The sequence below is a fragment of the Phoxinus phoxinus genome, assembly GCF_949152265.1.
Source record: "Phoxinus phoxinus genome assembly, chromosome: 23".
Lineage (NCBI taxonomy): Eukaryota > Metazoa > Chordata > Actinopteri > Cypriniformes > Leuciscidae > Phoxinus > Phoxinus phoxinus.
The window spans coordinates 18,506,661-18,524,023 of NC_136898.1; the positions used below are offsets into that span (position 1 = coordinate 18,506,661).

Below are 17,363 nucleotides of genomic sequence, written 5' to 3' on the forward strand. Positions count from 1 at the left end.
TGGCTAAAATTTACTTCATTATGGACATTAATCAGTAAAACAAAACAAAAAAACATGTGAATCAACACTCGTTTTCGTTAATTAAAATAAAGCTCAAATAAAATGCAAATATTGGTTGAAAAAAATTAAGTAGGCTACTAAAATAAACTGAAATATAAATAAAGCTGAATAAAAAAATTATTAATAAACTAATACAATTGTCCCGAGCACATTAAGAAATTACTAAAAAAATTAAATATAAAAATAAAACCTAATTCAAAATATTTCTGAGAATGGCTTGATCTCTACTATAGGACTTTATCCTGGATAACACATTGCAGCATGAAGGAACATTTATGGACAAAAACTACTTGGACATTTCTCAAAATGTCTTTAATGTTCCACAGAAGAAAGAAATACATGTTATATTTTAATATATATTAGCGGAGTTTGAAATTCAACACTTTATATTTCATTTGTTACAATTTTAAAACACGTGACAAGATTGTCTTTCAGTAACCGGGTATCTTATAGTTATAGCCAATGTGACAACTTGCCCCGGTGTCAGAGACGCACTCTCCTGTCGCGAATATGAATGAAGGGAGGAACACTCATGCGCTAAATGAAATATTAATGCGCGGTTCATTTGTAAATGCTCATGACTGTAGTCGCCTCGGTGGCGCAGTATCGATGGTCTCGTGTTTGGGCGCTGAACGGGACCTTTGCGTCCTGAGGCGAGCGCGCGCGCCTGTCTGATACTGATAACACAATCTTCGTGCTCGAGCTGCGCGCTGGAGCCTGTCCACAGCGACCGATTTCAAACTTCGCTCGTGTTCGCGTGCACCCCACATACGCCCAAACTACGTACTTAAGGTTCCTGTTTACATGCCAAACCCAAGGTAAATTCACACTGGTGATGTCAACATCATGGTACAATTTAAAGCGCAAAAAGGGTATCGTGACAGTTGAGCGTGATCAGAGAGTGATTCGGGGAGCGCGAGCGAAGTGAACACACAGACCGGACACTCGCGATGGAGATGCGCAGCGCCAAAAAAGAAATACACCACAGGTAAGAACAGGTACTTTTACACAGTCATGCAGGTGAATATCAGCCTTTAAGCTTACACTGTCTTTAGAAACACTGGTCTTATGCTGTTATTCATTTTCAGTTGATGTTTTTATTTAAATTGTGTTGTTATACCAATAGGCCTATACCACTAACAATACCACTTGTATCTCTTTGTTGCAGTAAGTTAATTCTCAGCAGTTGTTTCGGTATTTGTTATATATCATGCTGGCTCATGGGATATTTTTTTACCCAAAAATGGCATTTCGTGTAATTTAATTTCACAATAAGTTGGCAATAGCCATAGCCTATACCACTTTGATATAGGCTTTGAGTTTCTTGACTCTCAATGACATAGGCTGGCTACATTTACTTACGTTAAAGCATCATACTTAGACATAAACCTGGGCCAATTATCTAGATAATATCTAAACAAAATGTAACTTTTCCCAAAAATAATATCACAGTCATATCAAATCAGTCTTAAAACAATAATTAGGTTACATATGAAAAAAAAAAAAAGAAACCATTTCGTTTTGCTTTATTTTGTTTATGTGGTTACACTTTATATTAAGTTGTCCTTACACAATTAAGTACTGAGCAATATTAACACTTTTAGGGTTTGATTTGGTTTAGGTTTAGTTGCTTGTAATTATGCATACTTTACTTTTATTACTATAGTAAGTACACATAACGTGTAACAATGACACTAAAATAAAGTGTTATATATTTATTTATACATTCATTAATTTGATTCATTCATTCAGTTGGTCCTGTATACTCAGTCTTATCTATTCAAAGATACAAGATTGATTGTTTCTTTTCTCGTTGAATAGTTAGTCACAGATGACAAGTCACTCATCTATTTTAGGTAATTAACTGCTTTTTAATCATTAAGACTTTGGACATACTTGAAGGGATAGTTCGCCCCAAAATTCAAATTCTTTACTCGCCCTGATGTCGTACCAAACCCTGTATGACTATTTCTTCCGCTGAGCACAAAAGAGCGAGTGAATGATGACAGGATTCTCATTTTTAGGGGAACTATTTCTTTAAGAATTGATGCGTGTCATCAAAGAAGTTGACAAAAACTATGATAAGAAAGGTTGCATATGGCATTGCATATGACTATCACAACCTGTTTTACAACTGAACCTGAACAGTGAGTCAATGAGACATAAATACACTCACTGTAAAATAAAATAAAAAAGGAATTGGTGCAACCTGCATTCACATTTTTAGGTTCTCTCCCCTGTAAGAAATTATTTTCATGATTTATTACAACTTTTAGATTTTTCTAATCAACTTGTACCACAATATTTTGAGTTTCTGCATGTTGACCGAACCACTGACCTGTGAACTGAATCTCTTTCTTTGTAACTCAAATTTATAGTTTCAATGGTAACACTTTACATTAAGTTATTTAGTTAACATTAGCACCTTAGTTCACATGAACTTATAATGAACTGCACTTCTACAGCATATCTTAGTTAATATTTTAATCTTAGTTAATAATATTAATTTCAACATTTACTAATACATTATTAAAATCAAAGGTTGTATTTGTTAACATTAGTTAATGCACTGTGAATATGAACAAACAATAAAGAGCTGTATTTTTATTATTAAACAAAGATGAATAAATACTGTAACAAATGTATTGCTTATTGTTAGTTCATGTTAGTTAATACATTAACTAATGTTTGCTAATGAACCTTATTGTATGTTCATGTTAGTTAATACATTAACTAATGTTTGCTAATGAACCTTATTGTAAAGTGTTAAATTTTCAATGAACTCAAAATTAAGGCAAGCAGATTACTTACTTTAAACCAACAATAATGTTTTATTTTATTTTACAGTGTATTGTGCTAGAAATTGTCTGAAGTAACACTACTTTGTTTTGTTCTCAATTTGAATTTGTTCGTTTAAATACAAAATACCTCATTCAGCCAATAAATTCATCAAGGCAACCTCATACTTCTTTTTCAACAAATTTTCAAATAGTATATAGATATTGTTAGACCTGTTAGTGCTGAGCCCTGATATATTAAAGACAGCTAAATGTGACATTTATTACAATGGTTTTTTGTAAAGATTTATATAAGTTCATTTAAATTAAAATTGTTAGGCTATATTTTTTAAAGCCTATACAATTTTAAATATGTTAAAAAGACAAAAAAATATATAGCTTTCAGTTATACTGTAATGTTGAATGGCTATAAAAGTAACAGAGACATCAGTTCTCACTGATACTGGCCTTCATTCATAGTACATTAATAAACCAATATTAAAAATAGACTATTCATGTTGTTTCTACAATATTTTGGAGATTCAATGTGAAAGTATACAATATAAAATACATTAAAAACTAATATTAGGTGTGATTACTCATGATTAATTACAGAAAAATGTGTGATTAGTAGTTCTTTTTTAATCGATTGACAGCACTATATATATATATATATATATATATATATATATATATATATATTTAGGCGAGTATATGAAACAATGTTGTTATATACAGATATCAGATATTTCAACCTCAATTATTTTTCATATTCAACATTAGTTGACGGTTGCAACATTTAAAATATTAGATTTAATCAAGTTGCATTGTCTTACTTTTATTATATTGCTTGCTCAGTCCTTTCCTTTGTAAATATAAAACCGTGACTTGTTTACACTGAAAAATTGCCAAGAAGAAAGAGTGCCAGTTGGCTGTTCCTTCGCCCTCTGCGTCTTTACGTGTTTTGAACGGCAGTGACCTCACACCAGCTGCACTGATGTCATATGCCAGGGACCTGATAAGAACAGACCTAAACTGCACTCACTTGATATATGGGACAGTGCGATAAGCACTGCACGTTTCAATACATACTTTTTGGCGGTATTGCGTGTTCTTGTTGCTCAGCTGATAGAGCATGGCGCTTAAGGCGATAGTTAAGTTATCTACATTTCTACAGCACTTTATACAATACAGATTGTTTTAAAGCAGTTTCACCTTAATAAACGATCAATGATGCAAACTTCATCAAATATGAGACAAATGGAAATTCTGCTGTAAAGCAGCTCTAAAAAAGACAGTGGTGTCATTATTCAGCTCGAGTCAGTTCAGTGTTGATTCAGTTTAGTTCAATAACAATAACTTTGGTTAAAAACCAAAGAGTTTGGGCTAAAATTTACTAAATTATGGACATTAATCATTAAAAAACAACGTGAATCAACACTTGTTTTTCGTTAATTGAAATAAAGCTAAAATAAAATGCAAATATTGGTTGAAAATTTTAAGTAGGCTACTAAAATAAACTGAAATAAAGCTAAATAAAAAAATATTAATAATATTGTAACATTCATAAGTAATGAAATTAGTTAAATTCAGTCATATAAGTAGCTCTACAGAAGACGTAGTGCCGCTATTCAGCTCAGTTGATTCAATTCAGTTCAGTAATGTTATGAAATTCAGCATTTGTGCCAGGGTTACTACACTGAGGTTGTGGCTTTTATTATAACTTAAAGGATGTTTCTTTTTTTTTTTACATTTTCATCTTTCTTAAATGTGTAATGTTGCTGTTTGAGAAAAATGTCTGCTAAGTTACAAAGCATGAAGACTCCATAGAGAGTTTTTCTCTATATCAGTGCGCACTCCTTCCTAACTTTCTGAAACGCTTTGTTTGTAGTCTTGAGTTTTCTTCCAGGAACAAACATTTATTTCTTATTTAAATTATTCCCACCCAAGTAATATGCAAAAAAAAAAAAAAAAAAAAGGCGACAAGTCCCGGTTGAGTTAGTTTTAGTTAGTAGCTTGACATTTTCCAAACATGCTTGAAAAGACTTTTAAAAGGGCATAATATGGTCCCCTTAAATGCACTGTAAGTGTTCTGTGGATAAAAGTATATGCCAAATCGATAACTGTAAGAAAGGTATGACCTACCAATCAGATAAACAACCTCCTGTCTTTCCCTTCAGGGTGTTTGTGAACCGGAGTTTGACACTTGAAAACATCAAGTGCTATGGATTTGACATGGATTACACTCTGGCGGGTGAGTGCATTTATAGTGCCTTTGGGACTAGTTGTCAGACTATGTGTGAAGTGCTTCTTTCACATCAACTCTCGTGTTTTCAACAGTGTATAAGTCTCCAGAGTATGAGAGTCTGGGCTTTGAGCTGCTCAGAGACAGGCTGGTGTCGATCGGATACCCACACGAGCTGCTGGGCTATTCATACGACCCTACCTTCCCCACACGGTAAGTGTCGCGCCATTAATGGGTCTGGATTAGGCTATATTGGGTAACTGAGCTCATTGGAAAGGCTTTTGAGGGTTTGTGGAGGTGCAAGCAGAACATTGACTGTGTTTACATGCACATCATCTTCTTAATATCCGGATTCTGGTTTACATTGCGTCACAGAACATGATTATTCCATTTATTTCAACGGGAATGGTGCGTCATATAAGGGGAAAATAGAAGTGTAAGCAACGTAAACAGTAACAACCGTTTAGAAGAGTGCAGTGAATTTCAAAATGTATAGTTCATGGGAATCTTCACTGCAAAATATGATCATCTTCCTCAGTATTATTGCCTTATTTTTAAGTATAAATACTTAAATGTCCTTAAATCAAGATTCAATTACTTGAGAAGTAACATGACATCAGATAAAGTGTTGTTTTTTGAAAAATATATCAAAATAAAGTGAGTTTACGCTTAAAAAAGGAAAAATGTGACCCTGGATCACAAAACCAGTCACATGTCGCACGGATATTTGTGGCAATAGCCAACAATATATTGTATGGGTCAAAATTATGATATTTTGTAAATTTCCTACCGTAAATACATAAAAAAAAAAAAAATTGTGAGTGAATGCAGCACAATCGCGAACATAAATGGACAACTTTAAAGGCGATTTTCTCAGTTTAGATTTTTTGCACCCTCAGGTTCCAGATTTTCCAATAGTTGTATATCGACCAAATATTTTCCTATCCTAAAAAAACATACATTAATGGAACGATTATTTATTCAGCTGTCAGATGATGTATACATCTCACTTGACCCATGTGACTGGTTTTGTGGTCCAGGGTCACAAATGTCTACCAATGTGGTAAGCAAAATAAGATGGCTTTCCCTTTAAATAAAGTTTATTTTTCTTACCCCTTCACTTAATTTTGATAATTTTTTTCAGAAAACATGACTTAATATCTTAAGTAATTTTGCATTAATTTAATGTATCTTGATTTAAGAAAGTTTAGATACTTATAAAGGAATACAAGATCAAAATACTGAGTAGGAAATCTTTTTTTTGCAGTTTACAGTTTCAGTATTTGTACTAATTTGCAATGTTCATTTGCTTTCAAGTCGATGTGAAATGCCATTCATAACTTCAAAATCCAGTCATGTCCATCAAGTATTGATTGGATTTAAAAAAAATAGGCATTATGAATATATGCAAGTACTTTGAGGGGAGGGATTGATAAGAGGGTTTTGTGATCTAAATTTGTAAGTTATTCCATATAGATGTTTAATAGTGCAGTGTGGAATTGTGTGCAATAAAACCAGACGTGTTGAGAAATTAAAGGATCAGTTTTGATTTATGTTGAATATGCGTCTTGCTTTCACTCGTTTTATTTTGTCATAGCTTTTTAATTAATTATTAGGTTAACATGATACGTTCAAAAGTTTGAGGTTAATATTTAATAATAGTTTTGAAAGAAGTCTTCAATGCTCACCAAGGCTTAATTTATTTAATCAAAAATACAGTAAAAACAGTAATATAGTGAAATATTACAATTTAAAATGACTGTTTAAAACTGCTCAAGAAACATTTCTTATTATTATCAATGACTACGTTTACATGCAGCCAATAACCCTTTCAAAACCGGAATATTAGCAATAACCCGGTCGCGCACGGCCATGTAAACACCGGCAAAAACCCGGATATGCTCATAACCGGGATATTATACCTGGGGTACCCCTTTTCTAACCCGAATATTTGGTCTTGTAAACGCGTTTCGGCACATCCCCATCAAAATGTGTGTTCTGCTTATGTTCTATTCGCAAGGAATCTTGGTCTTTTGAGTAGAGACGGCGCATAAAAAAACCCTGCGTGCAGTATAGCGGAAGTAAACAAGTCGAGATCAACATGGCGAGACGCAGCACAGCACCACACTTTTGGAGCGAGGAGGAGACCAATTTCTTTATATGTGTGGCACAGCTCCAGCAACATTTCCCATCTCTTGCTCAATTTCTCTCCTTCTATTAATAAAGACCATGAGGCACAGTAGTGTCAAGTGCTGCTGGTGGATCAGTACCAGCGCCAAAGCGCAAACAAAGACTATCGCGATCTGCCCCAAACTATTCATTATCCGCCTGCTGCTGCTGTTGTTGTTGTTGTCTTTGGATACAGGAAGAAGAATCGGAAATGACGCATATTGCGTCTTAATGTTGTCCGTACGTCCAGACGCTAACCGTGCGTCGCCGTTTACATCGGGATATTGGCGACTGATTACACATTCCATACAGGAGTAACTCTCTCTGCTCACGCATGTAAACGGGTTATCCCGAATGTTTCAGAAACCCGAATAGTGACCTTAACCCGACCATAACCCGAATTTTAACAGCTTGTAAACGTAGTCAATGTTGAAAACAGTTGTGCTGCTTAATATTTTTTTATAAAGTGTGATTTTTTTTGTTTCTGGATTCTTAGATAAGCAAAGCATTTATTTGAAATAGAAATGTTTTGTAACATTGTAAATTTTTTACTGTCACTTTTGATCAGTTTATTGTGTCCTTGCTGAATAAAAACACTAATTTGTAAAAAAAAAAAAAAAAAAAAAAAAAAAAGATTATACTGACCCCAAACTTTTGAACAGATAACTCCAATATGAATTGATTTCTATAGTACAAGATGTACTCATTAAGTCCACTTAATTTTCTTTCTGAATGTTTGTATTAATGTTTGAGCCTATTATAAACGATTCCTGAGAAACTTTGTGGGTAACCATACAAATAGAAATCCCAGTCTCAAGAGTCTCATAAAAGCAGAAGGTTGCTTGAGGTCATTTTTAATACATGCTGAATACCAAACGCAGACAGTTTAACTCTCTGCTCAATGATACTGCTGGGGCGAAATATAAATATGAATGAACTCTTGTTTTAACTCCTAAGAGGGCCTTTTGCAATCAATTATTCACTTGTCTGAATGCTCCCAGACTCTTGTTCTTTCCAACGTTCTCTCTCTTTCTCCTCTCCTCTCCAGAGGCCTGGTGTTCGACACTACGTACGGTAACCTGTTGAAAATAGACTCCAATGGAAACATCCTGGTGTGCACTCACGGCTTTGAGTACCTGAGAGGGTGAGTGAGATGATTCATTGTGGCGCCAGTCAATGGTGAATTGAGTGAGAGTTTGCTCGCAAATACCCCCTCAACCTTTCTCTGACAACAGAAGACTCCAACAAAGGTGAGTGCTGCGTGGGACAAAACAGTCAAGGGAGGCAGGCTGAAAGCCAATAAACCGAATGTGAAGGAACGACAGGGTTGAGAGCTGTTGAAAACAGATAAAGAAATACAAGGATCTGTGTTAGAGAGACTAGCACAGCAGAGCAAGGCAATTTTGTGTTTAACATCACAATGAAAAAAAATACACTTTAGCAATGAAGGCGCTTCACAAAAAAAACGAATTTTAAAAACGAATATAGCAATTGTTAGCCTAACCTGAACATCTTAATCACTCTGATTCATGGACAAATCTTTTTCTTGAATCATAACTATACAAGCTTGCAGATGTGTTTACTCACTCATAATTGACAAGAAGTTATTTTGGATGTGTTGACTCATCATCTGCAAACAGAGGGAAACCTACTTGGTACTCACCAAGTACAACATGTTCCTTGATCAAGGAACGACATTCCAATCAACCAATCAGAATGTTTTGAGGAACAAGTTTACAGTTTATGTCAAGTTTAGGCTTACATCCAGGGTTGTGTGCTTCAACATCAGTGTTAATCACCTATCATTTCCCTGTGATTTTAGGGATAACTTATGGGTAGTGTTATTCAGGGGTAGGGATATGTAAGGACAACATTTCAGGACCAGAATGTCCTGGTGTTTGATTAGGGTCAGAACTAAACTCTCCAGGACCAACGTTCCCCATCCCTGGTCTAACTCATCAAAGTCCGTCCATCCATCCATCCATCCATCCATCCATCCATCCATCCATCCATCCATCCATCCATCCATCCATCCATCCATCCATCCATCCATCCATCCATCCATCCATCCATCCATCCATCCATCCATCCATGAATCTCAAAAAAATCTATCTATCTATCTATCTATCTATCTATCTATCTATCTATCTATCTATCTATCTATCTATCTATCTATCTATCTATCTATCTACAATTCCAAATAAATGCAATTCTTTTGACCTTTCTATTCATCAAAAAATCTATTTAGATCAGACACAGATGAAGTAATGAACTCATTATAGTGGTATATTTATATCCAACACCTGCCATAGAAGAGTGGTGTGTAGATTCTGTTAATGAGGCTGTTGGTTATCCTCACATATAAGACAGCGTAATAAAGGGTGATTCGTTAGACATGGGGTATTTTGGGCACGGTTTTATTTAGCAGGGATCAGTTGTTTGAGAACGTATTGTTAGCAGTCTCTCAACACTGGCTGCTGCTGTGACACAATAGCTGGGCAGCTCAGTGACACACTGTTATTGTTTCGTCACACGCCTTCCGATGTGTGAATGTATTTCCAATGCTTTTGTATGGATTGTCAGACTGCTAATTTGTCTGCTAGTATTCTCATTAAGATGCGTGTCATTTGCAGTGAACAGGTTGATGAGTATTATCCAAACAAGTTCATCCAGAGGGACGACACTAACCGCTTTTACGTCCTAAACACGCTCTTCAACCTATCAGGTACAATGACAATGATGCATCTAAACGGCCAAGTGAAAGGATAATCGATTCTATTAACATGATTTGTCTCTCTCATGTTCTCAGAGACATATCTTTATGCCTGCCTGTTTGACTTCTTCGCCAAAACCACCAGATACAAAAAGTGAGTGAATTATTCATATATCTGAAATTCAGATCTGGTAATGGGCATTTCGTTTCTAAAACGTGTTGTAAGCAGTAGATCAATCACAACAGACTGGGTCAGCTGACCAATCAGAGCAGAGCAGACCAATCACAACAGACCGGGCCATCTGACCAATCAGAGCAGAGCAGACCAATCACAACAGACCGGGCCATCTGACCAATCAGAGCAGAGCAGACCAATCACAACAGACCGGGCCATCTGACCAATCAGAGCAGAGCAGACCAATCACAACAGACCGGGCCATCTGACCAATCAGAGCAGAGCAGACCAATCACAACAGACCGGGCCATCTGACCAATCAGAGCAGAGCAGACCAATCACAACAGACTGGGTCATCTAACCAATCATAGCAGAGCAGACCAATCACAACAGACCGGGCCATCTGACCAATCAGAGCAGAGCAGACCAATCACAACAGACTGGGTCATCTAACCAATCATAGCAGAGTAGACCAATCACAACAGACTGGGTCATCTGACCAATCAGAGCAGAGCAGAGGCTCTCAGGAAGGAGGGGTTTAGAAAGACAATTATTTTCATACACTGTAAAAACCGAGGTTATGCTGCAATGTATATTATGACAAAGTGAAAGTGTTTTTTGACATGTAAACATATTAGTCCTCCAAAACTAAACCTTTAAAATAGGATGCTCAAAAGATTTCTAAAATCTGTCTTACTATTCCTCTCCCACTTAGTTGCCAGAAAGGGTTCAAACACGGTGACTTGTTCATGTCACACAGGAGCATGTTTCAGGACGTGAGGGACGCCATGGATCACCTTCACGACACGGTAAACTTGACCATTTGCACTAACATTTTTGTGTAGATTATAAAGGGCCGATCACCCAGAGGACGATAACTATAAAGTTTTAATAATCATTCTAATTCTATGAGAATAGGGGAATCCATAACAATAATCACACAGAGGAACGCTATCGTTGAAACACTTTCAGAACGATTTTTCTCAATTGATGAACGATAAAAACATTGACAGCCAATCAGAATCCATTCATATTCTTTATATACATGTGTTAATCATCAGTTGTCCTCTGCTGCGATTGATGGTTAATTAATAATGCTGAATATTCAGGCATACACACATTACAGTCATTGTTATTATTGTAACAGGGCACTCTGAAGGAACGAACACTGAAGAACCTGGACAAGTATGTGATTAAAGACGTAAGTAATAATTATATATTTTTCACAAATTCCCTGATTTTGTATGCTAATCATCAGTAAAGTTATATGACGATTATAGATTTGCATGTGGCAAAAGACTCATATACATATGATTATGTTTAGCCTCGTCTTCCTGTGTTACTGAGCCGCATCAAAGAGGTCGCCAAAGTGTTCCTGGCCACCAACAGCGACTTCAATTACACTGAGGTAAGGAGAGCGCCAGCCCCCTAGAAATTATTTACACTGCCACGGACAGGCTGCATATCATTGCACGCTATCATTAATATTCATAATTGGATTTTAATCACACTGTATTACGTCTTTTCTCAAATTAGGCTATTATGAAGTATTTACTGGATTCCCCGGCTGGCTCTAAGGTGAGCAACTACTCTCTGACTAACACAGAAAATACTCCTTGGTATCATTTACTCTGAAATATTGTTTGCAGACATAAAGATATTAAAATTCCGAAATGATCCATGTTGTCTAGAGCCCCAAGAAACCCTGGCGCTCATACTTTGACCTGGTGGTGGTGGACACTAGGAAGCCCATGTTCTTCGCAGGAGGGACAGTGTTGCGACAGGTCGACACGGTGGGTTCCTGGCGTCTGGTGCGGTGCACTGATACTATTCACATAGAAATCAAAAACTTATTCAGGCAAAAATAAGTTGTTTTTATTGTAAAAGTTCGCTGTTAAACCAAATGATTTAATAACAATGAGAATATGGGTGAATCTGAGACCGGTCTAGCTCCTATTTTACCCAAAACCAGAAGAAGAAAAAAAGGTAAACAAATACAAACATTAGACTTTGAATAAAGAAAGAAATGACTCGGTTAATTTCTCCACATTTCTCTTTGTAGTGAATTGAAAAGTCTTCAGTACTTCCCAGTAACATAATAATATGTGGAAACACTTTATTTTACAGGGACATTGTTACACGTAGTTACTGTAGTAATAACTATAAATTATGCATAATTATATGCAACTAACCTTAAACCAAACCCTAACATGTTAATTGATATTATACCCAGCACTTAAATGTACAATTACAATGTAACAAGGACACCTTAAAGTAAAGTATAACCTAATATTTGTAGCATTATGGTGGGATTTACTTTTATATATGCTGATTTGAACAAAATCAGCAAATCAGCAAAATCTTGTGTCCCAGACAGGATGATTCTCTCTGTATAGTGCATGTTCCAATATGGCTGTGCAGGTTTGTCATAAATATTATATGTAATAATAATAATATTTATATTATAATCATTATTTTTTTTTATCTCAGGTTCCACAAAAAATATCAACATTGATGATAATGGGTTTTTTTTAACAGCAAATAATTTCTGAAGGATCATGTGACACTGAAGACTGGACATAAATTCAGCTTTGCCTCACAGGAATAAATTATATTTTTAAATATATTCAAATAGAAAACAGTTATTTTAAATTGTAATAATATTTCACAATATTACTGTATTTTAAATCGAATAAATGAGCATGAGATACTTTCAAAAACAGTAAAATCTTGCAGACCCCAAACTTTTGAATGGAGGTAAATAAATAAATAAATACATAAATAAATAACATACACTGTATAGTTGTATTAACATTAAGTCACTTTATGTTTAATGAAATATCAGCAACCGTCTTGCTCGAGCTTGAATTGTCCTAAACTTCTGATCATTCCCTGATGTAGGTCACTGGTAAGCTGCGTATTGGCACATACACCGGAGACCTCCAGCACGGGACAGTGTATTCTGGAGGTAATGCCGGAGGAGTTCTCACACATTGTTCTCATCATCTTCATGATCTGTTTGCTGAGCTTACATGAAGGCACTCCTTTGCTCATGTCAGTTATTCTTGTTCAACCCTTTTCTTAGGATCTTCTGATATTGTCTGTGATTTGCTGGATGTTAAGGGCAAAGACATCCTCTATGTGGGGGATCACATCTTTGGGGATATTCTCAAGTCAAAGAAACGTCAGGGCTGGAAGACTTTCCTGGTGGTTCCTGAGCTCGTGAAGGAGCTGCATGTGTGGACAGACAAAACCAGTAAATAACACCCGCTATTTGATGATGAATGCATTTGCAAAGATGACTTCTAGAGGCTAAACATAGCGTTTCTTGTGTCTTTTTATAGGTATGTTTGAGGAGTTAAGACATCTTGACATCTTCCTTGCAGAATTATATCAGTAAGTGTGAGTCGTTCTCTGCCAGAATCAGTGCAATACTGGGCATGATGGATAGATGGCAGTACAGTACTCCATATACTTGCTTTTCTGTGCACAGACTTCACATGATACAAAAGTGTTAGTTCAAATTAATTAGATTAATCATTAATTATATTTTATTTAGGCAATCAAGTCTCTTTTTGAGTACTTAAGAGACAGCAAAAGCTGAAACGCTCACAAACAATCTCTAGTTCTCCTGATTTAGGGGTCAAAAGTGGGCCGAACACCTCAAATGTGAGTGTTTTTTCCCCACCAGTAAAATCAATTTAATATATTTTTGTTCAGTAATTATTTTATTTATTTAATATTTTGTATTTTGAGGGAATGGCACCAAAGTAATATTTATGCAACAATTATGCTCCATTTATTTCCACAATACTATACATTAATCCATACCCAATTATTTATACTTTTTTCAATAATTATGTATCCTTCAAGTGTTAATTCACCCTAAAATTATGTCATCATTTACTCATTTACTTCGTTCCAAACCCGTAAGACTTTCTTTCATCTTCAGAACACAAATGAAGAAATTCTTAATGAAATCTGGGAGCTTTCTGTCCCTCCATAGAAAGCTACGCAATTCACGCTTGAGCTTCAGCAAGAACCAATGAGGTTCATTCCTGTGTTTCGCAGCACGTTTGAGCTTCAGCAAGAACCAATGAGGTTCATTCCTGTGTTTCGCAGCACGTTTGAGCTTCAGCAAGAACCAATGAGGTTCATTCCTGTGTTTCGCAGCACGTTTGAGCTTCAGCAAGAACCAATGAGGTTCATTCTTGTGTTTCGCAGCACGTTTGAGCTTCAGCAAGAACCAATGAGGTTCATTTCTGTGTTTCGCAGCACGTTTGAGCTTCAGCAAGAACCAATAAGGTTAATTCTCGTGTTACGCAGCACGTTTGAGCTTCAGCAAGAACCAATGAGGTTAATTCTCGTGTTACGCAGCACGTTTGAGCTTCAGCAAGAACCAATGAGGTTCATTCCTGTGTTTCGCAGCACGTTTGAGCTTCAGCAAGAACCAATGAGGTTCATTCCTGTGTTTCGCAGCACGTTTGAGCTTCAGCAAGAACCAATGAGGTTCATTCCTGTGTTTCGCAGCACGTTTGAGCTTCAGCAAGAACCAATGAGGTTCATTCTCGTGTTTCGCAGCACGTTTGAGCTTCAGCAAGAACCAATGAGGTTCATTCTCGTGTTTCGCAGCACGTTTGAGCTTCAGCAAGAACCAATGAGGTTCATTCTCGTGTTACGCATCACGTTTGAGCTTCAGCAAGAACCAATGAGGTTCATTCCTGTGTTTCGCAGCACGTTTGAGCTTCAGCAAGAACCAATGAGGTTCATTCTCGTGTTTCGCAGCACGTTTGAGCTTCAGCAAGAACCAATGAGGTTCATTCTCGTGTTACGCATCACGTTTGAGCTTCAGCAAGAACCAATGAGGTGAAGCAGGTTCAGTTGATCTTCTGTTTATGTTCACTGATCAATTGGCATATGTGAATAAAAGCCTATCTGTTCAAGCTTCAATCTGTTCATCAAGCGATCATTTTTGACTGTGAGGAGTACAAGTGTCACTTTTTAGGACCATTTAACCTTTTTAAATCATGTCCGTGATTTGTGTGTGTGTGTGTGTAGGCTTGTTCGACTTGAAGTGGCTCTAAACAGACCGATCGGTGCATGACAGCAAAATACTGCAAGCACAATGCAAAAGCATATGTAGCCTTCTGCTCTCTAATCCCTCTTGCGGTACTTTGACTGAACAAGTGTGTATCCACATGGCAAGTGCCACAATAGTCACAGTGTCATACCCTTCCAGTGTTGGGGGTAACGCATTACAAGTAATGTGAGTTATGTAACCAGATTACTTAAAGTAACTATAAAGTAAAACTTAAAATATAGTTCTTTGCTGCTGACCTTCGATGATCCAATTCAACCATAGTCATAGGCAAAAATAACTTTAGTCAAACATCACATGTCTTTCTTTTGTTGTTGTTGTTGTTGTTTTTAAGTAAGAATGATGAACTTTCTTCTCCTGAGTCCTATTCTTCTGCAATCCAGAATGGCAGCACAGCTGAAAGGTTTGTTTGAGCAGCGCCCTCTATACAGGCGCGAATTTGCATTTCCTTCAGCCTGAGGCTTATTTGTTTTTTCTTTGTTATTAAAAAACAAACAAGCAAGGCGAGCCCAGACGAGGAAATGGAACGCATAAGTAACGTAACGCATTACTCTCCGTAAAAAAATAACTAAGTAACGCAAGTTGCATTAAAATTAACGCTAAATTGTAACTTTCCCCAACATTGGACCATTCCGATGAAGTAACATAAACACTTTTTTTTTTCTTGGCCAAAACTGAGCAAAGAACACCAGAGGGTTAACACTGAATGACATTGGACTTTTCAGCTGACCTCTCATTTTACCCCCTCAGGCATTTGGACAGTGGAAGTCAGGAGAGCCCGGATATTAGTGCGATTCAGAGAAGGATAAAGGTGAGTTCTCAGGGTCATCTCAGTAAGTTTGCCACACATCATTCACCGTGATGTTTTCACATCTAACCTGTTTTGTGGATTATCTTCATTCAAAACATATTCTGAATTGTGTGCTTCTTAAAATTGCATATCCTTACTGTAACATACCATTTTTTCGATATGCATTAGATGGTGACGTACGGCATGGATCTGTGCTATGGGAAAATGGGCAGTCTTTTACGCTGTGGTTCCACAAAAACCCTCTTCGCCAGTCAGTTACTGCGCTACGCGGATATATACTCTACCACCTGCCTCAACCTCTTAAACTACCCCTTCAGCTACCTCTTCAGAGCCCCCCACGTCCTGGTACGTTTGAAATAATTATAAATTATAATAAAGATGTTATAAATTATAATAATTATAGTAAATAAATATAATATATTTTATTATTTATAGTACTATTTAAGACTACTAAATTGCTCTAAAAACGAAGTAAAAGAAATAGGTGCTGATATTTTTGTCAAAGTTCCTAGTGTGTGTTGAATGAATGTTGTGTCGCTCATTACAGTTGCCACACGAGGCCGCTGTGGAGTCTCAGAGCAAAGAGCCGATCACAGAGCTGCCAGGGCACATGCTCAAAAGCACAAACATCAAGGTTTGAATGGCACTCTCACTTTTACTTTTTATATAAGAATTATGCATATTTTATTATATTCCTAAAATGTATTACTCTCAAACATCGTAATTTGCATTACTGTTTTAAATGTAACAGTATTGTTTCCCCATGTTTTTGTTCTAAAATGATGCTTTTTCTTTGCTAAGTGATTTACATCTTTTGCACACAGCGGCAGTGTGAGTGCGACGATGGCAACTGCAGACAAGATGATAATTGTGCCCAAAATAACCCAGCTACATCCACAGAGACATGAGGACTGATGGATTTTTTTTTTATTATTGCTGTAAATATTAACTTTTTATTTAATGTGTACTTTCTCAGTTTCCATGCCTTATTGTTTGGTTGGATTTGCAGTTTTGCTTATGTATGATTCGGGCAGAAATTTGTGATTAAAAGGAATTTGCATGTCATATGGTTTAAGTTAACAGCTGTTTTATTATTTGTAAAGCAAGTAAGAAAACATTTTATAACCATTTTATTAAACTTTTATATTCTGTTTTCGTAATTACCGGTAAGAGCTTTGATAAAGTATCTAGGCTTTTGTCTCATTGGTGAAATGTTTATTTACTTTTGTTTATTATATAGACCTTATACAATAATGCAGACATTGATGTTTATAATAACTTAATCTAAAAAGTAACTCTAAAACTGTTCTATTCT

At 36.2% G+C, this 17,363-nt stretch overlaps 1 protein-coding gene across 3 annotated transcripts; it reads left to right on the forward strand.

Moving 5' to 3' along the window:
* Nucleotides 1-614: 614 nt before the first annotated feature.
* On the forward strand, nt 615-17,112 carry LOC306991668 (cytosolic purine 5'-nucleotidase-like). 3 transcript variants are annotated; one of them, XM_079599728.1, is made up of 19 exons: nt 887-1,048; nt 5,018-5,091; nt 5,178-5,295; nt 8,300-8,395; nt 9,885-9,976; nt 10,061-10,118; nt 10,855-10,948; nt 11,287-11,340; nt 11,464-11,547; nt 11,676-11,717; nt 11,831-11,932; nt 13,041-13,107; nt 13,225-13,395; nt 13,484-13,535; nt 15,572-15,640; nt 15,988-16,048; nt 16,217-16,393; nt 16,596-16,682; nt 16,873-17,112. In XM_079599728.1, the coding sequence occupies exons 1-19, from the start codon at nt 1,011-1,013 to the stop codon at nt 16,954-16,956; spliced, it is 1,620 nt and encodes a 539-aa protein (XP_079455854.1). In that variant the 5' UTR covers nt 887-1,010; the 3' UTR covers nt 16,957-17,112. The 3 variants fall into 3 exon arrangements, with proteins under 3 accessions (XP_079455855.1, XP_079455854.1, XP_079455856.1); XM_079599729.1 differs by lacking the exon at nt 15,572-15,640 and having other exon boundaries at nt 615-1,048; XM_079599730.1 differs by lacking the exons at nt 16,596-16,682; nt 16,873-17,112 and having other exon boundaries at nt 15,576-15,640; nt 16,217-16,340.
* The last annotated feature ends 251 nt before the right edge of the window (nt 17,113-17,363 follow it).